This window comes from Triturus cristatus, chromosome 12, assembly GCF_964204655.1.
Source record: "Triturus cristatus chromosome 12, aTriCri1.1, whole genome shotgun sequence".
Lineage (NCBI taxonomy): Eukaryota > Metazoa > Chordata > Amphibia > Caudata > Salamandridae > Triturus > Triturus cristatus.
The window spans coordinates 842,597,019-842,623,728 of record NC_140595.1 but is presented as its reverse complement, the minus strand read 5'-3'; the positions used below and the strand labels follow the sequence as shown (position 1 = coordinate 842,623,728).

The 26,710-nt window shown below is 49.1% G+C and overlaps 1 protein-coding gene across 8 annotated transcripts in view; it reads right to left on the bottom strand.

Annotated features, from left to right (window-relative positions):
• MINK1 (misshapen like kinase 1) overlaps positions 1 to 26,710 on the bottom strand; it is a 965,829-nt gene that overhangs the window by 112,688 nt on the left and 826,431 nt on the right. For all 8 annotated transcript variants that reach the window (XM_085637899.1, XM_085637895.1, XM_085637897.1 and 5 more), the window contains one exon: positions 9,198 to 9,371. In XM_085637899.1, coding sequence (XP_085494025.1) covers positions 9,198 to 9,371 — 174 coding nt within the window. The remainder of the gene's footprint in view (positions 1 to 9,197; positions 9,372 to 26,710) is intronic.

The window sequence follows — 26,710 nt, the reverse complement described above, 5'->3', positions numbered from 1 at the left end:
CCCTTCCCATAGGTACCGCCTGCATTGCCCGCGCTGGAAAATGTCTTGGCAAATCCATCTCCTCGCAAACTGATCACGCGTATCTACAATATAACGGAAAAAGAATCGCCGGTCATTGTATGCACATCAAGGGCAGAGTGGGAGAGTGATTTGAACCTGGTTATCACGGACAAGCAATGGCAATACTGCTGCTCGCAGTTACAAGACCTCTCACCTAATTACAGACTGCGGTTAATCCACTTTAACTTCCTGCATAGGCTTTATCGCACGCCCTCTCAGTTGCATCGTATGGGCATTCACCCGGATGCGAGATGTGGGGCCCCGGATGCTACGTTTTCACACTTGGCATGGGGCTGCGGACCGATAACGAGATTCTGGGAGGAAGTTCTTGAGCGTGTCAGGCAAATTACTAATAATCAGATACAGGCCACTCCACTGACGGTACTATTGGGCTTTTTATCCGAAGTTCAAAAGAGCTCCAGGAAGCTCACGGCCATGTTGCTACTGTTGGCTAAGAGACAGGTGGCAATTCATTGGAAGAAGCAGCAGCCCCCTACAATAGCTGCTTGGGTGAACACGGTAATTTATTGTAAAGACCAGCTTTCTAATTGTTGGGAGTTAATGCCTAGCAGATCCAGGCCTAAGGACATCTGGAAACCATTTGTGGCCTGGTTGGGAGCAGGGGGGTCGGACCTTCTAAGAAACTAGACGGCGAGGAATTACTGACCACGCCGTGCACTAGGGTTCATAGCCAAACCATTGGGGCTGAAGTTCGGAGTGAGGGGACGAAGAGGAGATGGGCCCGCAGATCAGTGCCATAGAGAAAAGAGGAAGGACGGTTGGGGCTTGATAGTCACACACACCACACGACGAATAGGGTGACACTACAGACCTCTGGGTAGAGCAGGAGGGGTGGGATGGAGGGAGGTTATTAGAGTAACATTTTTTAAGTATAGAACCATGTCATAAGCTGTATTAGTACTACTAACGGACCAGGAGGATTACGGCTTCTAAGTACTTTAAAATGCTGCCGGACCGATGGGTTGTAGGCAAAAAAGCTGTGTCCTGATGACAAAATATTCACATAATACTAGCTGCCGGCCTCCGGGTTGTAGGCAAACAGCTGTGTTGATATAAATCGTCTAATAAAAAAAAAAAAATCTTCGACGGCCCCCAGCGCCTAGAGACCCTTACGGGTGATTGTTTGCGCTTTATAAATGTGGATTATTATGATTATAGTTATATTTGGGTGGGAAATCTCAATATAAACAAATGCCAGAATAAAAGTAGTGCATGGTTTAGATTGTTTGGGGTTTGACCAACCCCATTTTCCAGACGCCCCTTCTGGAGAATTGTTAATACAACCTAGAAATAACTTATCAGGAACTGTGAGGAAATGGTTCTAGGATGCCTACTTTTTTGGGTGCTAGCCCTGACCCAAAACATCCCGTACAACAGCGGAGAGGCCCTGGAAACAGTACCGCCTATTAGAACTTCGGGGGAAATTGGGGTTACAGTTAAATGGGCTGGCGTAAATAAACCAAAACTACTCAAAACTATTAATTCGGAGCAATGGGACTCCTTTGTTAGTTGAACAGAATTGGGAGGGGGGTGTATTAGAATAAATCAATTGAAGCTTTTTGTAACATAATATCAGCTATTTCCAATAAACTACATAGACCGGCCAAACATATAGGGAAGAGATCAAATGATCCAGGGTGGCAAATCAGGCATTGGGAAGGCCCTCCAAGAAACAGGGAACAAAGTAGGCTCTTGAGATCAGACTATAGGACAGTGTTAGATGCAAGGAACTCAAGGAGCAGGTACGGACAGATTTAGATCAGGCAGCGGAAACTGGTGATAATATCCTATTCTGGAAAATTGTGATGTCACCTTTTCTTTAAGAGAGTTCTTCACCTACCCTTAAGGTCTCCGTTTTCGCTAGGTGCCTGGATTTCTCCCTTTGCAGCTATTTTTTACCCCAATAGAGCTGCCATTAATGTACCACTTGATACTTTTAGTAGAATTAACTTCGAGCCTTTGGAGTTAATCACCATGGAGGAAGTTAGTGCAGCTGTAAAGAATAAGGTCCAAGGAAAAGCCCCGGGTCCCGACGGAGTCCCCGTGGATGCTTTTAAGTCATATCCCCCCTATGGGTTCTGATCCTAACCCAAATGTTTACCGCAGCAGCAAATGGCCATCTCCCAAAAACTTGGTCTGAAAGTGTGATCGTTCCCTTTTTAAACATGCATTTACAATGCAATAGGTCTCGCAATTACATTGTTTTGAGCTATTGGCATTGAAAATGTTATTGTCCCCTCCCCCCCCTTCGTGAAGCATTAATCAAGTAATGTTTTCAAAGTTTTCATCCTCCCAAATCGGGGGCTATTGCATCTTCAAGAACAGTCACAGAGAAGCAGGACAACCACAGAAAGGAACGAGAAAATTGTCCATTCATATGGGTGAGCGATCCGCCGTTGAGAACCCTTTCAGTCAGGCCAAGACAGGTTCCAGACACCAATCCACCCACCTAGCGGGTCACACACAAGCATATTAGAAATTAGACCCTGTCCATAAAGACGATTATACTAAAACACGACTTCCAAAGGGCCTTGTCAGTTATCTCATCGAAACAAAGCCGATCATTCTACAAATAATACATGCACTAGTGTAAGACTGGCTGCATTTAAAAACACACTCTAAATTAGTAGCGAGGGCACTCTACATAGAAACCCAGGTCGCCATTTTATTTAGCAGTTTTATATAGCGCAAACTTGACCCGAAGGTATCGGAGCGCTTTCAGTTACATTACAGATGGACACATTCATTTCAGGCATGGGGAGATTAAGTGATTGCCAAGAATCACAGGATGTGTTAGCCTCCCGCCAGACTCGAACATTTTTGCGGGCATTCTTCAAATTCTCCTGTCTCCCATTTTGTATTTAATACTTGGGGTTTAACATATTCCCTTATTTTAAGCACTTCGGGGAACGTGTTCAGTCAACTACTACAAAAGTAGTATTCTGGCTGCCCTTAACCCTGGCAGAAATGGCTACTTTACCAAGCTAACAATCTTATCAAATGCAATATTCCTGATTCGGTTGACCGCCTGTTCGCTACTTATACGGATCACCCCCTGAGTCAACCTAATGTCCGACGCCCATTGTTGATCTCGTTACGGATGCCATATGTGGCATGGAATATTCCGGGTCGCATACACAACAATTCAATGTCTGAAAAATCTCTGTGAATCATCTATGAGTAGAAGGCACTGTTAATGTGTAAGGTGATTGGCTGTAGAATCTGCACTAGTCTTTGTACGAGCCCGCCTCTTTTCGGTCGATGGTTGCCAACCCCTTTGGCGCGAGTTTGGCTGTCTGGAGGTCAGTCTGAGGTGAGTTAGTCACAGAGCGATTAGAGGAGACAGGTTAGGTAGTTCGTAGTTGCAAGTTGCAGCCTTTTATTATGAGAGGGAAGGGGAAAGTAGGCGGCCATGCGGGCCAGTTCCCTAGAAGGTGAGATTGTGCGATGATTGACCGGGTTTTGGCATCAGTGGTGCAATTGGGAAGCATTTAATCCAGGAACCCAGAAATTTGGGGGTCAGGTATGGTAGCGAAATGGGGGTGGAGTCAGGAGGACTGTAGCTTGACAAACAGATTTGGATTGTCAACTTTTACATTTATGTACGGACGTAATCACCTGCAGCACCGCGAACACCAAAAGGTAGTTATCCCCCACAAAATGGGCGTCCGATCTCCTCCAAAATGCGCCCTTATTCTAAAGTGAAAGCGTGCCATGTGCGTTGTGCCTGCCTGCAGCCCTTCCTCCTTTTGGGACGGCCCATCTGGACTGGATACTTTGCTCCACGACTTGTTTAGATAACACGCCTACTTAGATAATAAATTGCTTCACGACAGCAATGAAGCAAACGATCCAGTCCGGATGGGCCGTCCAAAAAGGTGAAAGGGCAGAGGCTACAAAACCCCATTTCCAATGGCAGGCTACCGTTTAGCATAAACGGTGATGCAAGCCAATGGAAATAAGGGGCGGGGCTTCAAGCCCCCTTCTGAAATATGCTCTCACAATATCTCTCCCCGAGCGAGCAGTGCTTTGCGCTGCAACGTCAGGTGAGACCTAAAAAAGGGGACGGAAGCGATGCTAGGTGCTATCGGCCTATATCACTCTTAGATTCTTCAGTGCAAGCTATGGGTGGAGTAATCTTTTCAAGAATGGAAAACTAGGCCCAGGAAAAAGATATTTTGACGAAGTCACAATTCAGGTTCAGGAAGGAAATAGGCACCATGGAAGAGAGAATAAATCTGCAATTCATTATTAGTAAATATCCCATGGCAAGGGAGGGGCTTATACACCTGTGTTTTGCAGATTTGTCCAGCACCTTCAACCTTGTGAACCATGCCAAATTATGGCAGGTTCTAATAGACATGGGTGCCCTAAATATTATCGTTTGTCACCCCTCCCAGCTGTACGCCTTTTTAACGTCATCCGTGCGTTATGGCAAAAACGAGGAATGTATAGAGAAATTTCAAGTGACCCGAGGCATTAGGCAGGGATGTGTGCTTGCACCACTACTGTTTATATCTTATATGAACGGGGTGGAACGATTTCTTCAGAACGTGAATGCGGATGTCCCCAGGCTAGATTCCCGCTTTACCCCTATCTTGCTTTATTCAGATGACGCGGTGCTTATTTCTAGGATGGCAAACGGCCTCCACCGTTTGATAGATAATTCTGTAATTTTAATGGAGAGCAGAAATTTGAAAATTGGATTCAACCAAGAAACACATCATGGTTTGGGGAGACAAGGGAAGCGGCATTATGCTCAGGTTCAAAATGAAAAGAGTTAAAAGCTTTCAGTTATCTAGGCATTACTTTTTCACAGAAAGATGATTCCCTACCCTACTTGGAAATCGCCAAATTAAAATTTATAAGAACCATTGCTGCTGTTTTTAATTTTGCGAAGAAAATAGGAAGCACGCCAATCAGAGAAATTACTAATTTGTATAGATGCAAATGTCTCCCAGTAGCTTTCTATGGTTCCCCGGTATGGGGTAGGGAGAAGCGTAACCCGTTGCAGGTGCAAGAAAACATTTTCCTACGTAGGCTTCTGGCAGTGCCAAGTTCGACTCCTGCTATTATAGTACACAATGAACTCACCATTGCAAGCAATGGCTAGAATATGGTTTAGCATTAGACGACTTACAAAATTAGATTACTACTCTAATTTGGCTCCCATATGAGACTCACCAGGGACCCCGGAGAGCATTAAAGACAAATTAGCCCTGCTAATAAGGAATGCAGTTACTGGGGTAACTCAGGATGGTAAGCTGTTACCATGGGAAGATCTAAGTAAGATGTTTGGGGGGGGGGGGACTATCGAAATTTAAATATCCACAAATTGAAAAGCTGGAGATTGCCATCGGGCATTGGAAACTATCTGGAAGAACAGCTCTTGGGGAAACCTCCAGGAAGGAAGGAAGGGTCAGTCTGGTATTGGGAGCTGCAAGAGACCACAGATGGAGATTTTAGTCCGGCAGAAGAGCTTTGGGGAGAATGCTTGCCAAGGGAGCAGTTACAAAACATTTGGTAAGTATCGATGCACACATTATACTCCATTGTTAAGCCTGCATTTTTAAAGATCATGAAATCTATCCTGGTGAGAAAAAAGGATCTGTTTAGAGAACATCAGGCAATATTAAAACCTATGATTGCTAGGTACTGGATGGGCCAATCCTAACAGGGGATACAAGGTTATGTGGTAGGTATTAAAAACGCCTATGATAGATTTTTCTTGACCAGATTACGCCTAGAGCTGATTCATCATTTAGTGGTCTTCCCAAAAACTGACTTGTGGTCCCCGAATCTACTGTGATGTAAAGGCAATACAGTCGACAGCTCATGTTATTTTTTTTGTACATTTTATAGCGATATTAGATACTCTATATTGTGACCCCTCTTTCTGGCACAGGGCGATATTAATCACCAGGGGGCCCTCGTCTTTCTAAAAACCTGTCAAAAAGGATGTGTGATATGATCCTTGTCTGTATTAAAATGGCTCTTCGTTGGTGTGAATCATTAATCCATTTAGACGGTTTACGATACGATGAAAATTGAAATGGCCGATGAGATATTCATTTTTGATCCTCGATTTGATTTTTTTAAGCACTATGGATTTTTTAGCAAGTTAAAATACAAGGATGGCAGAGTTATATTTTACCGTTGTTCTTTGCACTCTGCTAGAATATCTTTGGCTGTTATTGGGGAAAAATGGTTCGTTAATTAATATAAAAAAGCTCTCTGCTAGCATTTTAAAACTTCAGTAACTATAATTTATACTATTCCTTGATCCGCTTTGACCTCTGTATTATAAATATTGTATTTTATATCAAACTGATTGGTATATCTGGTCTTACTTGAAAGTACGTGGATAACATGTCAAATCTCTTATTTTCTTTGTCTCTTTTATGGATTTGAATATAAATCTGTATAAAGATTGATTTGATCTGAGTTGATACTTCTAGAAGGAGATGGTGAAGCACAGATCGTAGATCAGAGCCATCAATTGCTAGAGGTGTTCATTGGAATATATGTCGATACGCCGCAATGCAAAACAACGCATACTTTTACCACAAAGTTATTAGTTTGCAAGTACCATTACAATGCACTTTTTTTCTACGCATACCATTAGATAGCAAGTTCCTGGAAATGCTTTTAAAATGTCATTACAACGGATCCCTTTACCCCGCATACTTTTCCCACGCATTTTTTGTATTAAAAAACACCCCTACACTATGCTAAATTCTACATCCAAATACACTACCCTACACAACACAAACTCAACAACACTATACTAATCGCTCAAACACTACCCCTTCCCCAAACCTGCCCCTACACGCAAACACTACCCTGCACCAACCCCCCGACACTACCATAAACCCTAAATCACTACCCTACACTACTCAAACACCACTACAGTACACTAAACACTAAAACACTACCCCCTGAACAACCCTCTCCTGACCCCCACTCCTGTCCCTACACACAAACACTACCCTGCACGACCCACGTCACTACTCTAAACCCAAAAACACTACCCCTCAAACACAACAACACTACCCTTAATCCTAAAAAACTACGCCATGCACGACCCACCCGACTACCGTAAACCCTTTAAAACTACACAGCCCCTCTTACCTCTCTCTCCTCATGGTTCCTCTCTTCTCCTTCCAGCGTCGTCAGAGGGGCGGTGCTCAGTGCACGTCGTTGTGAGGAAATGGAAGAGCCTCAGTTTCCTCGCAACGATGTGGATAGCATTACAACGCTTGCGTTGTAACAGCGCATGCAATGTAATAACATGTGTAGTAAAGGCTACGCTTTGTTACAGTGCATGCGTTGTTACGCTTGCGTTGTAATGGTATGCGGAGTAAAAGTCGCGTACTAATGGCTGTTTACTGTTCGTTGACCAGGAACTCCTCCTTCATCAGCCAGTCATCCAAGCACAGCAATGGACCTGGACTCCTGACTACCTGAGCCACGACCGCCAGCACCTCCGTAGAGAGGTGTGGGCTGTTAGTCCGATCAGGACGGCCACAAACCAGAAGTGGGGGGACCTCACCGTGAACATCAAGTTGCCCCTGTGTGAAGATGTGGGTAGGCATGCCGGAGGTCCAGAGACACCAACACATCTCCCAGGTTTAAGGCCAATACGACCTGGCTCAGAGACAGCACCTTGAACTTTCCAAGCTGATAATAGATTCAGAAGGGGCAGATCCACGATTCCTTGTCCTTCTCGTCTGGAGGCCCCATTTGTCTTGCGAGGTAAGGCCTTTGGCCTCCAGGATCGATTCAGGAGCCAGGAAGAATACTCTGAGGAAAAAGGGGGTCATCTGGTGAGATAGGGTAGTAAGGGAAGGGCATCCGGGCATCTAGATCTCATACTGCCGTGGTTGCCTTCTGGAACTACCCTTGCTTTGAAGAGTGATATAGCTACTGTAGCGTTTAGTTGGGATGAAACAGGTGCGAGCACTGTACAGCCCTAGTATACCTTCAAAACTTCCTATACTGTTGGTGAAACTACCATGCAGAGGCAACCAGGCCTAGGGTGCAAACCTTAGCCCTGCTGCTATTAAAATGTTTCAAGCAGGAGTAGCCTGCCTTCTCTCCGACCAGCTCCCACTATTAAAGGGCATGTCCGTAAGCATGGCTTGGACATCTCTAGAAAATCCAGGGCAATGTATCCAAGCCCAGCATGATGGCTGCAGCCATAGGACACTTTAGCCTATTGAGTCCTTGGCCGGAGCTTAAGTTGCTCCATGGGCCGGCATCACTTCGAAACTGACACAGAAGAGGGGTCAAGCAACCTGAGGATGTTAACATTAGTTTAGACGTCTCCATTTCCAGAGGTGGAAGCACGGCATCAGGTTTGGAAATTACCACACATGCAGGATATGAACTCCTCCTCCATCTTAGGGAGAAGCTAAAAGGGGTTGGAACCAGCCTGAAAAGATGTAGCTAAATTAGCAGGAAAGCCTTGGGGTCAGTTGAGGCAACCAGAAACTCCAGTCTCCTCTTTTTAGACACTGGGGGTGGGTCATCTGACGTCGATGAAGTGTGGTGAGTGAAACCCTGAAAGGTCTTCTTGTGGCACTCTCTGCACGGCTTAAAGACTGAGGCCCTCTGATGAGACAAAAGACCTAGCTAATATCGAATGCTGTGGAACTTGACAGTGAGACAGACAGTTCTGGACGACATCGACGAGGCACGGAAAAAGAGGAACTGCTGCCAGCACGCTGGCGGACACATGACATGACATCCAGAGGCGGAGCTGAGGCTGGAGGCGCACAGCGCCACCTGGCGGCACTGGAGAATCATTGCTCAGGAAGACATTTTGTGGACTTGAAGGAATTTTCAATAAGTGAGGAAACTGGTGGAAGGTTTCCATCAGAAAGTATGGGAAATATAACAAATCCACCCAGTTTAGCATATGCTTTGACAGCTCGGTGAATTTACACACATGAAAATACAGAATTTGTATCAGTCTTGAGCCTTAGTGTTCTGTAAACAGGAGAAAATAATATGTGGGCCTAAAAACAACGATGCATACACTGAAGGTCAGCAGTTCATTTATCTTTTTCATTACATCAATCCTAATGCAGTGAATGATAGTGAAAGAGACTCACCCCACAGCGCTGCGCAGAGGATTTCAGAGTTGAAGCGCTTCTTGTACTTGCGGATTTCAGGAGTGTCACTGTGGGGACGTATGTTGGTGGGGTTGACGTTGACCACCGACCCCTTGCGTGCCTCTAACTTCAGCTGCTCCAGGCGTGTGGCAGCATCACCGCTGACGAAGGAGGCTGCAGGAAGGTGAGAGACATAAAACAAATAAAAGAAAGCAGCTAGGGCTCATCCATAATCAAACAGAAACAACAGAGATGGGGTGGAGTCAAAACATTATTACAAATTACAGAAACCCTGGGACAGAAGCACATGAGGGAGGACGCTGGCAGGGAAATAGTGCAGAGTTAGCACGGGTAAAGTAGTAGACCACACAGATACTGTCATTAAACTCAAGAAATGAGAGTGAAAGCCTTGGTGGTCCTGGGACCCTTATATGATTTAAAGTTTTATGAAGCACAAGGCAAGGAGTCAAGAGGCACATATGCACAAGAAGGCTGGTAGTTCCTCCAATTATGACTTCTGGTATTAGGATGTGCTTGCTGCACTGACATCGAGGACGGAGGAAATTAACTGTACTCGTTGGATCTGCAGCAATGGCATCCTTGGGACAAGGGGCCGCACTAGCAGTTGGACTGGTGTAAGTTTAAGCCTTACTCTTGAACCAGCAGAGGTGGGCAGGGAGTGAGGAGCAGCAGGTTAAGCGACACACTGGCATAATGAATGGTTGAATGAGAGATAGGTGTGCATGTTAAGGACTCAACATTTGAGCACAGTAGATGTATGTGCGACGGCAAAGGGATAGAGGACAATGATTCACTTTGTTTGAGCCAAAGATGAGAAACTGAAGAGTGATACTACTAGTGTGGCTATGAATTTCAACCAGACATAGGCGTGAAGCCTACACGCAAAGGATGCCGCTCATAAAGGAGTGGAGAGCGAAGTGTGGACAGAACTGGCTGACACCCTATAAGATACACCTTTTGGACTAAGTATAGCAGTGATTAAGCCTCACTGCAGTCTAAAAGTCAAAGAGCAGGCATCCTTAAAGCTGTCTATTATGGTAGAGGTAAGTGCTGAAATGTAATCGGGCAAAACATTGGGTCCCAGTGTTTTCCATTTGAATTCATCAAATGATTTAGCCTACTCTTGTCTCCACACCTTTTGAACATGTACAACAAATCCATAAAAACAGGCATTTTGTCTTAAGGCCTGGAACTTGCCACATTTTTGGTCATACTGAAGCCAGGGCAGACCACCCGATGCATTCAAGTCGTACTATCCTCTTTCATTGACTAATAGAAACCAAAATATTTACCAAACGTCTAGCCAATAAGACTCCAGGGCTCATTTACTCACTCATACATCTGGTCAGAAGAGATTCATGCCATTTCGAACCGCAAGACTGTATTGGAAGAGTCAAGATGGCTTTGGAACAGGCAGAAACACTACACAAGTCAAGTGCATTGATGCAATTGGAGTTTGAGAAAGCTTTTGTCACTATTAGCAAGGCATTTTTTGGGGGTAACTGAAACAAATACATTTTAGCCCATGCGTTTTGTCCAATATTAAAATGCTATATAATCATGGAGCAGGAGTGAACCAGGTTCTATCACTCCACTATGAGGCAGGGTTGTCTCCCTCCGCGCCGCTCCTTGTTTCTTCAGCGATGGGGCTGTTGGCAGCCTGTATTCAACGTGATGCAAAAACACAGGGCTTGCGTTGGGATGGAGGAATTGAAACTCGACTATACACATGCGCCGACGATGCGCTCCTTCTTCCAGTAAACTCCTGAAGCTCTGAGCCCAGACTGACGGAGATGCTCAAGTCATACAGGGAAGCGTTGGAAATGAAGGTCAACTGGAGCAAATCCACAGTATTTCCAGCTGCATTGCCATTTGTTTTGTATGCGGCTTTGAGCTGGCAATCTAAATCAAAACTCAAAGAGTCATCCTTAAATATCTCTCTATATACAGAGCCAGACCCCAAACACACCGGAGACCATCTCTCTTTATACAGAGCCAGACCCCAAACACACCGGAGACCATCTCTCTTTATACAGAGCCAGACCCCAAACACACCGGAGACCTAAACCTGGATCTCCAAACCGAGAAACTCCAGAAAGAGATGAATGGGAGGAATGTTTTACCACTGAGCACCCGGGGTAGAATAGTCATGTATAAAATGATGATATTAACAAAGCTCCTCTACGTCATGCAGAATTCTCCATTTCAGATTCCGCAGTGAGGGTTCGACAAAGTGCGAGCAGAGGCAAACGCCCACTGATGCCATCTGACACATACCCCCCTTTTGTAGATAAGGACGGTATGGGAGTGGATGATTTATGCCTATATTACTTGGCTGCACAAATTGTTCTAAATGAATGGCTCTTTGGCGACAAGCGGACCCCACACTCGGGCTTGGAGTAAACACATTGGAGAAAGTAGTACGCTAGGCCTTTTTGTTTGATGCCCCATCCCTACGACCTGTCGATCAATACTAGGATGTCTTTAGAGTATTTGCATAGGGCCCTTCACTGGATAGTGTGCCGGGAAGGCAACAGAAGAAACCCTCTGGAAATGGCTACTACAGACTGCCAGAGTTCGGAAACTGGGACCTCAAAGGGGTATCCAAACAAGGGAAGGACGGCAAGTTAGTCGCATAAAATCCTTTGTGACTTTATATACAGAGTTTGACCTACACACGTCACGGATTTTAAAATACCATCAAACAGGTCATGCCTTTGCAGCACACCATTCAATCAATCAGGGTTGGTAAGGCGCAACTACTCACCCGTGAGGGTCTCAAGGTGCAGGGGAAGGGGGAGTGGCTCCGTTGAGTGTTGGGGTCACCAGACCCCACTGAGTACAACCCTTTATAAGTAAAAGTACTTTTGGGACACTTGGGTAAGGGAGATATCGCTAAAATGACAATGAAGCTGTCGAAACAAAGGACTAAGGGAAAAACGAAGACTAGGTCCTTTAGACAAGGCTGACAGGAGGAATAAGATAACCCCAGAGAGATTGCGATGTCAACAAAATTACAAGTAATACAATTGAATACTTACACACCCCATAAAGATTAGGGTATACGAGTGTGAATCTTTCACCCACATGCCCTAGGTATCTATGGTGCTATGCTGACCACTGAATCCGCTCCCTCGATCGCACTACTGCGGATCTTAGACTAGATAGGTTGGGGGTGGTGCGGTCGTGGAGAGAGAACCCTGATAGGTATCGGCACGCTTGAGGAAAAGGAACATCACCAGGCCCGCCCTACCAATGAGAGAGTGGCTTAGAGCTAGGAACCTTTTGGGGAACCAATTTACCAGTTCAGAGGATGCTCTCAGAAAAATAAGCACATTTGAGGACAGTGGTGGGGCAAATGTAATATCTTTAACACATAATTCATTTTAACAGTAAACGTGGGACTGATAAAATGTATTTTATTTGATGTACAAATGTAAATGGTGATTTTCATGTGGTAAATTATACTAACCAAGAGAAAAAAAGAAAATTTGGCTTTATATAAAACAAAATCAGATAAGTAAAGTGAAACAAAGTTCTAGTTAAATAGAAATGTGCTAGGCATGCTGCATGTGGTCAAGAGAAAAATAAACTGAAATGTGTAAGAAGAACATCTGAGTATCACTCTACTTTAGCTCGAGAAGGGGCGGAGGAGGGTTTCGATGGAAAGGGAAGGAGTATGCTCCCGAGGGGAAAGAGAAATTGCACCACTTGAGATGACAGAAAAACGAGGAAACTTTCATGTTGATGCCTCTACTTCTTTGTGAGTGAGGAGTGGAGCAGCAACAAATGGTGGATTAGGGAAGTGTGAAGGGAAGACGTCCTCCGTGTGTGCCCCAAGCCTCAAAGAGTGGGTTAAGGAGGGTTTCCGTAATCTCCCACTCGTGTGACAAGAAGAGACACCTGCACCGGCTGGATGCTTTTATGCTTTTGGGGTTTAGGTAACCATTACCACAATGGAAGACAAGCAGGTAAAGGCCCTACTGAAGAGCCCACTCCCAAAGGACTACACTCAGCAGAGGTGAGGAGAGCCCCAATATTTCACCTGCGGAAGCAGAGCATCATGACTGTGTGGATCAATGGGAAGAAAGGCCACACTCGGCAGAGGTGAGGAGAGCCCCAAAATTTCACCTGTGGAGACTGTGTGGCTCACCACCACCCTGGATCCAAGTATGGGAAGAAAGGCCACACTCAGCAGAGGTGAGGAGAGCCCCAATATTCCACCTGCAGAAGTGGAGCATCATGACTGCGTGGATCACCACCACCCTGGATCCAAGCATGGGAAGAAAGGCCACACTCAGCAGAGGTGAGGAGAGCCCCAATATTTCACCTGCGGAAGCGGAGCATCATGTCTGCGTGGATCAATGAGAAGAAAGGCCACACTCAGCAGAGGTGAGGAGAGCCCCAATATTTCACCTGCGGAAGCGGAGCATCATGACTGTGTGGATCAATGAGAAGAAAGGCCACACTCAGCAGAGGTGAGGAGAGCCCCAATATTTCACCTGCGGAAGCGGAGCATCATGTCTGCGTGGATCAATGGGAAGAAAGGCCACACTCAGCAGAGGTGAGGAGAGCCCCAATATTTCACCTGCGGAAGCGGAGCATCATGTCTGCGTGGATCAACGGGAAGAAAGGCCACACTCAGCAGAGGTGAGGAGAGCCCCAATATTTCACCTGTGGAGACTGTGTGGCTCACCACCACCCTGGATCCAAGTATGGGAAGAAAGGCTACACTCAGCAGAGGTGAGGAGAGCCCCAATATTCCACCTGCAGAAGTGGAGCATCATGACTGCGTGGATCAATGAGAAGAAAGGCCACACTCAGCAGAGGTGAGGAGAGCCCCAATATTTGACCTGCGGAAGCGGAGCATCATGACTGTGTGGATCAATGGGAAGAAAGGCCACACTCAGCAGAGGTGAGGAGAGCCCCAATATTTGACCTGCGGAAGCGGAGCATCATGACTGCGTGGATCAATGGAAAGAAAGGCCACACTCAGCAGAGGTGAGGAGAGCCCCAATATTTGACCTGCGGAAGCGGAGCATCATGACTGTGTGGATCAATGGGAAGAAAGGCCACACTCAGCAGAGGTGAGGAGAGCCCCAATATTTGACCTGCGGAAGCGGAGCATCATGACTGCGTGGATCAATGGAAAGAAAGGCCACACTCAGCAGAGGTGAGGAGAGCCCCAATATTTCACCTGCAGAGACTGTGTGGATCACCACCACCCTGGATCCAAGCATGGGAAGAAAGGCCACACTCAGCAGAGGTGAGGAGAGCCCCAATATTTCACCTGCAGAAGTGGAGCATCATGACTGCGTGGATCAATGGAAAGAAAGGCCACACTCAGCAGAGGTGAGGAGAGCCCCAATATTTCACCTGCGGAAGTGAAGCATCATATCTGCGTGGATCAACGGGAAGAAAGGCCACACTCGGCAGAGGTGAGGAGAGCCCCAATATTTGACCTGCGGAAGCGGAGCATCATGACTGTGTGGATCAATGGGAAGAAAGGCCACACTCAGCAGAGGTGAGGAGAGCCCCAATATTTCACCTGCGGAGACTGTGTGGACCACCACCACCCTGGATCCAAGTATGGGAAGAAAGGCTACACTCGGCAGAGGTGAGGAGAGCCCCAATATTCCACCTGCAGAAGTGGAGCATCATGTCTGCGTGGATCAATGGGAAGAAAGGCCACACTCAGCAGAGGTGAGGGGAGCCCCAATATTTCACCTGCAGAAGTGGAGCATCATGTCTGCGTGGATCAATGGGAAGAAAGGCCACACTCAGCAGAGGTGAGGAGAGCCCCAATATTTCACCTGCAGAAGTGGAGCATCATGACTGTGTGGATCAATGGGAAGAAAGGCCACACTCGGCAGAGGTGAGGAGAGCCCCAATATTTCACCTGCAGAAGTGGAGCATCATGACTGTGTGGATCAATGGGAAGAAAGGCCACACTCAGCAGAGGTGAGGAGAGCCCCAATATTTGACCTGCGGAAGCGGAGCATCATGTCTGCGTGGATCAATGAGAAGAAAGGCAACACTCAGCGGAGGTGAGGAGAGCCCCAATATTTCACCTGTGGAGACTGTGTGGCTCACCACCACCCTGGATCCAAGTATGGGAAGAAAGGCCACACTCAGCAGAGGTGAGGAGAGCCCCAATATTTCACCTGCAGAAGTGGAGCATCATGACTGCGTGGATCACCACCACCCTGGATCCAAGCATGGGAAGAAAGGCCACACTCAGCAGAGGTGAGGAGAGCCCCAATATTTCACCTGCAGAAGTGGAGCATCATGACTGCGTGGATCACCACCACCCTGGATCCAAGCATGGGAAGAAAGGCCACACTCAGCAGAGGTGAGGAGAGCCCCAATATTTCACCTGCAGAAGCGGAGCATCATGTCTGCGTGGATCAATGGGAAGAAAGGCCACACTCAGCAGAGGTGAGGAGAGCCCCAATATTTCACCTGCAGAAGTGGAGCATCATATCTGCGTGGATCAACGGGAAGAAAGGCCACACTCGGCAGAGGTGAGGAGAGCCCCAATATTTGACCTGCGGAAGCGGAGCATCATGACTGTGTGGATCACCACCACCCTGGATCCCAGCATGAGAAGAAAGGTCTTTAGCACCCAGAAGATGGTCTTAAGGTTCGACATGTGAATGTGCAGGGGCAGATGTACCTTGCATGTGGATGGGAAAAGAAAGAAAGGGCTCCTACCAGGAGGCTGGGAGAGTGCTGTAACCAAGCCAAGGATGGAAGGACTGTGACAAGTTTCCACTATTCGACCCACAGCAGATCTCAGTGATATGCTACGCGCAATTGAAAGACGCACATATGAGCGTGGCACTGGCTTCCGCTCTGATGCAAGAAGTCCCAGAAGCCTCTGAAACTACCAAACAGAAACCATCTTGATGAACACAAATGTTTATGCTGCAAGGCTGATGAAAATAAACCTCTCAGGAGTAGGGAATTCTTTGGCAGGATGAACTCCACAACTGCCCCTATAGACTGAATCCCTCTGAGGGTGGCTGGATAGGATTTTGGGTTCTTTACACAGAGCCAAGGCTCGTAGATAGGCTAGAGCGAACGCTGAGCCCTACCTGGTCATCACTCAAATGAGACAGGTGTCTAGCTCTTGGTAGCAGCGCTCCCTCTGCTGAGAAGGTTGAACCCCAAAGGCCAGGATAGAGATGAAGACTGAAGGGGTGGCACTGAGATGAACTGTAGAGTCCTGTATGGCAGTGGTGCTCTTTTACTGTGAAGTACGCATCATGGAGGCTCACTCAGGCACCCAGATATTTATTTGTATATCTGTCTAAACCTAGGCCTGAATTTGCATCTTGCATGACTCCTTTTGAGGATTGGAGATTTGCTATCACGATGGAAGGTGGACTGCAACAGAGGTGGCCTCAAAGGCAGATACTTAGTCAGCTGGAGGGCACAACCCTTCTTCATGATTTGAAAAAGAGGAGGTCTAGTCATTAACGCGTGGTGGCAGATCATCTACAGAGCATGAAGAAGTTCAACCATATCACGATCAACGCAGAAAAATCTCCACTGGTTCACCCCCATGGCTGCATCTTCAAGGCCAGCTGAATTATCTAACAAACCATCAGTAATAATATCTCTAATTACCTGGACAAGAAACTAACCAACTCAGGAGGCAGTGCCACGCCAAGAGCCAGACCATCACCATACAGGAGACAAACATGTGCGAGAAATAAAAAAAGAGAAGGCAGGCTTGTCAAGTTCCTAAGTAAATGGAACAGCGGTCTCACCAACATCAGAACTGATCAATCCCTTCTACAATTCAGAAAGAAATTACAGACACATCTCTCCAACAGTCATTACCCCTTACACAATCAGAATCTACTTGTTACCAGCATAACTGTACACAATCCTGGACCGTAGCCCAAAGGCAGATGCTCAGGCCTTGGAAGCTGCAGCAGAGTCTGGGAGAGCTGCACTGGGATTGGGAGTTTCTCCTATTTTCAACTTCCCACACAGGCTTCATTACGAGCATCTCAGGTGCATGTTCTCCGAGTTAACAAAACTGGTGGTTGCGTTAACCCAGGGGTACAAAATGAACAGGATTTCAAATTCTAATTGCTTTTCCTCATTGTCTCCTGGAATTTCACATAAAAATTGTGGATTCTTCCTGCAGCCAACATCAGCCAAACCCTGTCTGAAAGTAAAGCTGTGATTACCAGCCCCTCTGCTGTGAAGCCAGCTTTCATAATGAGGCCTCCAGAGCATCGAAGACGGAGTCTGAGGATAGAAGAGTGGCCCGCATGGCAGTGAATCCTACAGATGGATCAAAAGGGGACTGAGAGAGGGGTGGCATCTCCCTAAGCTGCTCTCAGCCTGATGGATTTTATGAATCAGCCCTTGACCATGGATGCTGAGGAATGATCCCTGAGAAGAGGGAGCATCAGAGCTCCCGAAAGCCCAATAGCCGTGCCAGAGAGCCCCGAGCAAAGTCTTACTCCGCAAGGAGGGGGACTGGCAGGGTAGGCGGCGGGTAACAAACCCCTGGGTATGGTGCACTCCCTGTCTCGAGGCAATCACACAACAGACTGGGGCAGCTGCGTCCATGGACCAAGACCAACATTTGCAAAGGTCACTGTTACTGGCACTTTCACTTCCTTTTGTATCTCTCCAGTGATTTGAGTCTGCCATTGCAGAGGGAGAGGCCCACTTCAGGTGCTTCTTTCGTCACAGGTGCATACGTGGATGGTGCCTGATCTCTCGTTCACCCAGTCGTTGCACAATGAGAGGCGCACCTCCTACGCTTCTTTCTTCACTGGTGCATACATGGATGGTGCCTGCTCTCATCCAGTCGTTGCACAGGGAGAGGCCCACCTCAGGTGCTTCTTTCGTCACAGGAGCATAGGTGGATGGTGCCTGCTCTCTCTTTCACCCAGTCGTTGCACAGTGAGAGGCGCACCTCCTACGCTTCTTTCTTCACAGGTGCATACATGGATGGCGCCTGCTATCACCCAGTCGTTGCACAGGGAGAGGCCCACCTATGTGCTTCTTTCGTCACTGGTGCATACACGGATGGCGCCTGCTCTCTCACCCAGTCGTTGCACAGGGAGAGGCCCACCTCCTACGCTTCTTTTTTCACAGGTGCATACATGGATGGCGCCTGCTCTCACCCAGTCGTTGCACAGGGAGAGGTGCACCTCCTACGCTTCTTTCTTCACTGTTGCATACATGGATGGCGCCTGCTCTCTCACCCAGTCGTTGCACAGGGAGAAGCGCACCTCCTACGCTTCTTTCGTCACTGGTGCATACATGGATGGTGCCTGCTCTCACCCAGTCGTTGCACAGTGAGAGGCGCACCTCCTACGCTTCTTTCTTCACCGGTGCATACACGGATGGTGCCTGCTCTCACCCAGTCGTTGCACAGTGAGAGGCGCACCTCATGTGCTTCTTTCGTCACTGGTGCATACGTGGATGGTGCCTGCTCTCTCTTTCACCCAGTCGTTGCACAGGGAGAGGTGCACCTCCTACGCTTCTTTCTTCACCGGTGCATACATGGATGGTGCCTGCTCTCTCACCCAGTCATTGCACAGGGAGAAGCGCACCTCCTACGCTTCTTTCTTCACAGGTGCATACATGGATGGCGCCTGCTCTCACCCAGTCGTTGCACAGGGAGAGGTGCACCTCCTACGCTTCTTTCTTCACTGTTGCATACATGGATGGCGCCTGCTCTCTCACCCAGTCGTTGCACAGGGAGAAGCGCACCTCCTACGCTTCTTTCTTCACTGGTGCATACATGGATGGCGCCTGCTCTCACCCAGTCGTTGCACAGGGAGAGGTGCACCTCCTACGCTTCTTTCTTCACCGGTGCATACACGGATGGTGCCTGCTCTCACCCAGTCGTTGCACAGTGAGAGGCGCACCTCATGTGCTTCTTTCTTCACTGTTGCATACATGGATGGCGCCTGCTCTCTCACCCAGTCGTTGCAGAGGGAGAAGCGCACCTCCTACGCTTCTTTCGTCACTGTTGCATACATGGATGGCGCCTGCTCTCACCCAGTCGTTGCACAGGGAGAGGTGCACCTCCTACGCTTCTTTCTTCACTGTTGCATACATGGATGGCGCCTGCTCTCTCACCCAGTCGTTGCACAGGGAGAAGCGCACCTCCTACGCTTCTTTCTTCACCGGTGCATAAATGGATGGTGCCTGCTCTCTCACCCACTCATTGCAGAGGGAGAAGCGCACCTCCTACGCTTCTTTCGTCACTGGTGCATACATGGATGGCGCCTGCTCTCACCCAGTCGTTGCACAGGGAGAGGCCCACCTCATGTGCTTCTTTCTTCACTGTTGCATACATGGATGGTGCCTGCTCTCACCCAGTCGTTGCACAGGGAGAGGCCCACCTCATGTGCTTCTTTCGTCACTGGTGCATACATGGATGGTGCCTGCTCTCATCCAGTCGTTGCACAGGGAGAGGCCCACCTCAGGTGCTTCTTTCGTCACAGGAGCATAGGTGGATGGTGCCTGCTCTCTCTTTCACCCAGTCGTTGCACAGTGAGAGGCGCACCTCCTACGCTTCTTTCTTCACAGGTGCATACATGGTTGGCGCCTGCTCTCTCACCCAGTCATTGCACAGGGAGAAGCGCACCTCCTACGCTTCTTTCGTCACTGGTGCATACATGGATGGTGCCTGCTCTCACCCAGTCGTTGCACAGGGAGAAGTGCACCTCCTACGCTTCTTTCTTCACCGGTGCATACACGGATGGTGCCTGCTCTCACCCAGTCGTTGCACAGTGAGAGGCGCACCTCATGTGCTTCTTTCGTCACTGGTGCATACGTGGATGGTGCCTGCTCTCTCTTTCACCCAGTCGTTGCACAGGGAGAGGTGCACCTCCTACGCTTCTTTCTTCACCGGTGCATACATGGATGGTGCCTGCTCTCTCACCCAGTCATTGCACAGGGAGAAGCGCACCTCCTACGCTTCTTTCTTCACAGGTGCATACATGGATGGCGCCTGCTCTCACCCAGTCGTTGCACAGGGAGAGGTGCACCTCCTACGCTTCTTTCTTCACTGTTGCATACATGGATGGCGCCTGCTCTCTCACCCAGTCGTTGCACAGGGAGAAGCGCACCTCCTACGCTTCTTTCGTCACTGGTGCATACATGGATGGCGCCTGCTCTCACCCAGTCGTTGCACAGGGAGAGGTGCACCTCCTACGCTTCTTTCTTCACCGGTGCATACACGGATGGTGCCTGCTCTCACCCAGTCGTTGCACAGTGAGAGGCGCACCTCATGTGCTTCTTTCTTCACTGTTGCATACATGGATGGCGCCTGCTCTCTCACCCAGTCGTTGCAGAGGGAGAAGCGCACCTCCTACGCTTCTTTCGTCACTGTTGCATACATGGATGGCGCCTGCTCTCTCACCCAGTTGTTGCACAGGGAGAGGTGCACCTCCTACGCTTCTTTCGTCACTGTTGCATACATGGATGGCGCCTGCTCTCTCACCCAGTCGTTGCACAGGGAGAAGCGCACCTCCTACGCTTCTTTCTTCACCGGTGCATACATGGATGGTGCCTGCTCTCTCACCCACTCATTGCACAGGGAGAAGCGCACCTCCTACGCTTCTTTCGTCACTGGTGCATACATGTATGGCGCATGCTCTCTCACCCAGTCGTTGCAGAGGGAGAAGCGCACCTCCTACGCTTCTTTCGTCACTGTTGCATACATGGATGGCGCCTGCTCTCACCCAGTCGTTGCACAGGGAGAGGCCCACCTCATGTGCTTCTTTCTTCACTGTTGCATACATGGATGGTGCCTGCTCTCACCCAGTCGTTGCACAGGGAGAGGCCCACCTCATGTGCTTCTTTCGTCACTGGTGCATACACGGATGGTGCCTGCTCTCACCCAGTCGTTGCACAGGGAGAAGCGCACCTCCTACGCTTCTTTCTTCACAGGTGCATACATGGTTGGCGCCTGCTCTCTCACCCAGTCATTGCACAGGGAGAAGCGCACCTCCTACGCTTCTTTCGTCACTGTTGCATACATGGATGGCGCCTGCTCTCTCACCCAGTCGTTGCACAGGGAGAAGCGCACCTCCTACGGTTCTTTCTTCACCGGTGCATACACGGATGGTGCCTGCTCTCTCATCCAGTCGTTTCACAGGGAGAGGCGCACCTCCTACGCTTCTTTCTTCACTGTTGCATACACAGATGGGGCCTGCTCTCACCCAGTCGTTGCACAGGGAGAAGCGCACCTCCTATGCTTCTTTCTTCACTGGTGCATACATGGATGGCGCCTGCTCTATCACCCAGTTGTTGCACAGGGAGAAGCCCACCTCATGTGCTTCTTTCGTCACTGGTGCATACACGGATGGCGCCTGCTCTCTCACCCAGTCGTTGCACAGGGAGAAGCGCACCTCCTACGGTTCTTTCTTCACCGGTGCATACACGGATGGTGCCTGCTCTCTCATCCAGTCGTTTCACAGGGAGAGGTGCACCTCCTACGCTTCTTTCTTCACTGTTGCATACACAGATGGGGCCTGCTCTCACCCAGTCGTTGCACAGGGAGAAGCGCACCTCCTATGCTTCTTTCTTCACTGGTGCATACATGGATGGCGCCTGCTCTATCACCCAGTCGTTGCACAGGGAGAAGCCCACCTCATGTGCTTCTTTCGTCACTGGTGCATACATGGATGGTGCCTGCTCTCTCTTTCACCCAGTCGTTTCACAGGGAGAGGCACATCTCCTACGCTTCTTTCTTCACCTGTGCATACATGGATGGCGCCTGCTCTCTCACCCAGTCGTTGCAGAGGGAGAAGCGCACCTCCTACGCTTCTTTCGTCACAGGTGCATAGGTGGATGGTGCCTGCTCTCTCACCCAGTCGTTGCACAGGGAGAGGCGCACCTCTTACGCTTCTTTCTTCACTGGTGCATAAGTGGATGGTGCCTGCTCTCACCCAGTCGTTGCACAGGGAGAGGTGCACCTCCTACGCTTCTTTCTTCACTGGTGCATACATGGATGGCGCCTGCTCTCTCACCCAGTTGTTGCACAGGGAGAGGTGCACCTCCTACGCTTCTTTCTTCACTGTTGCATACACGGATGGCGCCTGCTCTCTCCCCCAGTCGTTGCACAGGGAGAGGCGCACCTCCTACGCTTCTTTCTTCACAGGTGCATACATGGATGGTGCCTGCTCTCTCACCCAGTCGTTGCACAGGGAGAGGCGCTCCTCCTACGCTTCTTTCTTCACCGGTGCATACATGGATGGCGCCTGCTCTCTCACCCAGTCATTGCACAGGGAGAGGCCCACCTCCTACGCTTCTTTCTTCACCGGTGCATACACGGATGGTGCCTGCTCTCTCACCCAGTCGTTGCACAGGGAGAAGCGCACCTCCTACGTTTCTTTCTTCACAGGTGCATACATGGATGGTGCCTGCTCTCTCACCCAGTCGTTGCACAGGGAGAGGCGCTCCTCCTACGCTTCTTTCTTCACCGGTGCATACACGGATGGCGCCTGCTCTCTCACCTAGTCGTTTCACAGGGAGAGGCGCACCTCCTACGCTTCTTTCTTCACCGGTGCATACATGGTTGGCGCCTGCTCTCTCACCCAGTCGTTGCACAGGGAGAGGCCCACCTCCTACGCTTCTTTCTTCACCGGTGCATACACGGATGGCGCCTGCTCTCTCACCCAATCGTTGCACAGGGAGAGGCCCACCTATGTGCTTCTTTCTTCACTGTTGCATACATGGATGGCGCCTGCTCTCTCACCCAGTCGTTGCACAGGGAGGAGCGCACCTCCTACGCTTCTTTCTTCACCGGTGCATACACGGATGGTGCCTCCTCTCACCCAGTCGTTGCACAGGGAGAGGCCCACCTATATGCTTCTTTCTTCACCGGTGCATACATGGTTGGCGCCTGCTCTCTCACCCAGTCGTTGCACAGGGAGAGGCCCACCTCCTACGCTTCTTTCTTCACCGGTGCATACACGGATGGTGCCTGCTCTCACCCAGTCGTTGCACAGTGAGAGGCGCACCTCATGTGCTTCTTTCGTCACTGGCGCATACGTGGATGGTGCCTGCTCTCTCTTTCACCCAGTCGTTGCACAGGGAGGAGCGCACCTCCTACGCTTCTTTCTTCACAGGTGCATACATGGATGGTGCCTGCTTTCTCTTTCAACTTCCCCCCAGTGCAAGAAACCAATTCAAATGCAAGACAAATGAGGTGTCAGGAGAGGGGCCTATGAGGGACTGGCACTGCACAGAGACTGCCCACAGGAGACGTGTCTTAAATCTTTGGTGTACATCTCTCCAGGCACTGGAGCGGCAGGAGACTATGGCTCAAAAGGAGAGAGAAGCGTAACATTTTGGCACCTTGGTGGCAATAATCTCCATGACCAGATGAGGAGAGGAACTCCGCTAGACAATGCTAAGAAATCTCTGGAGCAGGGGACTTAGGTTTGGGGGATACCCTGCTCCTGAGTCTTTAACACATTTTGCCTGGACCATGACATATGGTGTATCTGGAAGTGGTCAGGGGTTGATGTAGTTTCACGTTGCTTGAGATGACTCAGTCTCAGGCTGAGCTTGAACTGGGCCATCGACCTCTATGACAGAGGGTGGGGAGTGGAAAGCTTGCTACCTCACTGGTAGAGGCAAGCACAGTGGGTGCGAAGAGAACTAGTACAGATGGCAGAACACACAGTAGTTTTGCACTGAAGTAATGCTTTTCAGACTGAGGGAGGGTTCCTGCAGGTCAGCTGCTGTAAACGGCTTATGGCATAACATTGGCTTGAAACCAGCATGATTTAACACAAGCTATCTCTTCTGAAAGAAGAGGATGGAGGGAAAAACTGAAATAAAAAACCGTGAAATACTTATTTCCAGTTTGCTGAGCACAAAAGAAGCCGAATATGATCCACACCAAGGGGCGGAAAAAGAAACTGGCCAAAGAACACAAACGTGAAGGGACGGGCTGTGCGACCCACGACACTTCTATGTGTGTGTGATACAGCACTGCAAACATTCTGCACCAACAGCTGTAAAGCTGCTTCCAGTTCTGGCACAAGGTGGCAAGGACAGCAGGAACTGAGAAGAGTAATGCACTATTTATCACTAAATCTGCTGTACTGCAAACTGCTTCCACTGGTTACGATGGGCTCAAGCTGTGGATCACACAAACAAAGATGGGTACCGATGGACTAATAACCGCTTACAGACCAATCTACCAGTCAAGAGGTTAGCATTCATGCAATAACCTTTTCACTTTTCAATACTAGGGGACTGTGAGAGAGACAAATATTCTATAATCCAACTACATGAGGGAATTTGTCAATGGTGCGAGTTGGCGGAATGATTCCACTAACTGCAAACAGTGAGTGAAGAGTGTCCTGGAGGTGACAGCACAAGGGTAGGATCTACGGAGAACTATTATGCAAGACATATTTTCGGGGGGTTTTTAATTGGTGGGTGCCGTTTTAAAACCATGCCTGTCTGAGATTTGCCTTTTAATCTGGTTAACATCCACACCTTTTCCCTTATCCTACGTTTCTTATATGGGCATGCATGATTGACAAGCGTGCATCTAGTCCTTGAGGTATTAGCAACCTTCATTTAAACCGACTTGTTTTTACAGATCGCCACTGTCCAGCTTTTTAATAATGACGGATTGCCTCCTACGAAGGAGAAGTGGCAGCATCAGTACTCTACAGATTCTTTTGGCCCTCAACATGACTGACCCCAGTGAAGCGAGTGGGAGACAGTATTAAAGAATTCAATACACTCTATAAAAAAACAAAGTGCACAGCTACGATCCTGAAGAGGACTTCAAGGATGAAAGTGCATGGCAGGAAACCTGGAGTCCCAGTGACATCCAGCCATCAGGTAACCTATTCCCACATTAACCAGGAAAGCAATACAGTCAGTACTTCTCACGTATGGCAAGAACATCACAAGGTGCAGGAACATGGCTCCTTGAAAGGAAAGCAGATCCAGACATGCTAATTGGAGAATCTAGACTCCTATGCTGGAGTTTAGAGAACAGGACCTTGCCAGCTCCCCAGCCCCCCTCTGCCGCAGCTGACTGCATTAGGAGACAGCTTTCACCAGCCAGCAGCCTTGCCAGACAGCAGACCCCTCCTGCCGCCCTAATCCCAGCCACCCTAGACCTGCGCCCTCGCCACTTTCCCGCCTCGCCGTTCCCCCGCGACCTTTCCCGCCATCACCAGTGCCCCTTCTAGAACCTATTTCATGAGGGCCGCAGCGTGGCCGTGAAACGGGCATGCCAAGTGCTCGCCAAAGGCAACCCCAACTGCACCTGAACGACGTCCAGTGGCAGGAACCTTGGCCCTCCCGATTCACACAGCTACTCTGTCACAGATCTCTGTGCCCTGTACTCCGGACGCAACATAACTGCTGCCTCGCATCCCCTCGCTCCACAGCAGGATCGATCACCTGCCTCCACTGCCGGTTCACCTCCATTCCTGAACCAACTGCTCTCGCCGAAACCCAACACCACGCCCTCCTTGCTGGCCCGCACTCCCTGGCTGCCCCCTGATCAATGCTGGATCACTCGGCAAACATGCCACGGAAATCTAGGACACAATTTGCACCCTCTCCCCTGACGTGATCTTCATCACAGAGACCTGGCTCACCTTCGTATCGGCTACCAACATCACCACAGAAACACCCCACTTTTCTTGAGATCTGAACCTGCTCCATATTCCATAATCATAGCTGCCGCAAGAAAAACACATACTGCAGCATCATCTTTGACAGTGACTTCAGATAATGAGAGCAAACCAATTGTTCCTGAATGGCATAGACTTAAGTCCATGGAGTGCAGGAACTGGGGGTGCATGCTTACCGGGAGGCACACCTTGTGCCCACCTGCAAGCATCCCCATTGACCTGAGGCAACGGGGGGGGGGGGCCTGTAGGGGGAAAAAAAAAAAGAAAAAAAGAAACACTTAACGGCTACAAGATAAAACAACCGGACCGCATCAAGAGACACGGAGGCAGCATCGTACACAAGGAGTCAATCACCTGCACCACCACCAAAGACGAAACCACGCTGATCATGAAACACCTGAACTTCCAGCTCCACACAGACAACAAAACAACCATCAAAGGCACCCTTGCATTCAGGCCCCAGGGGCCACAAACTCACCTCAGAAATGCCATCACAGATTTTATCACTCCGCTCGCCATCAACTCCAAACACTACATCTTCCTGGGAGACCTCAACTTCCTCCTGGACCGCACAGACACCAATTCTCCCGTCCTCCTGGAGAAAACGGACAACATCGGCCTCCTGCACAGAGCAGGACACACGCTAGACCCCATCTTCAGATCCAGCAAAAGAATCAGATATAGCCACACCATAGAAATCACCTGGTCCGATCATTACCTTGACCAATTCAACATTGCCGAACCACCCCCACCGCCACAGCGCCCCCTTCCGCAGCTGGACCAAAGTATCACAGCACCAATGGACTGACGCCCTCAGCAACACCCAAC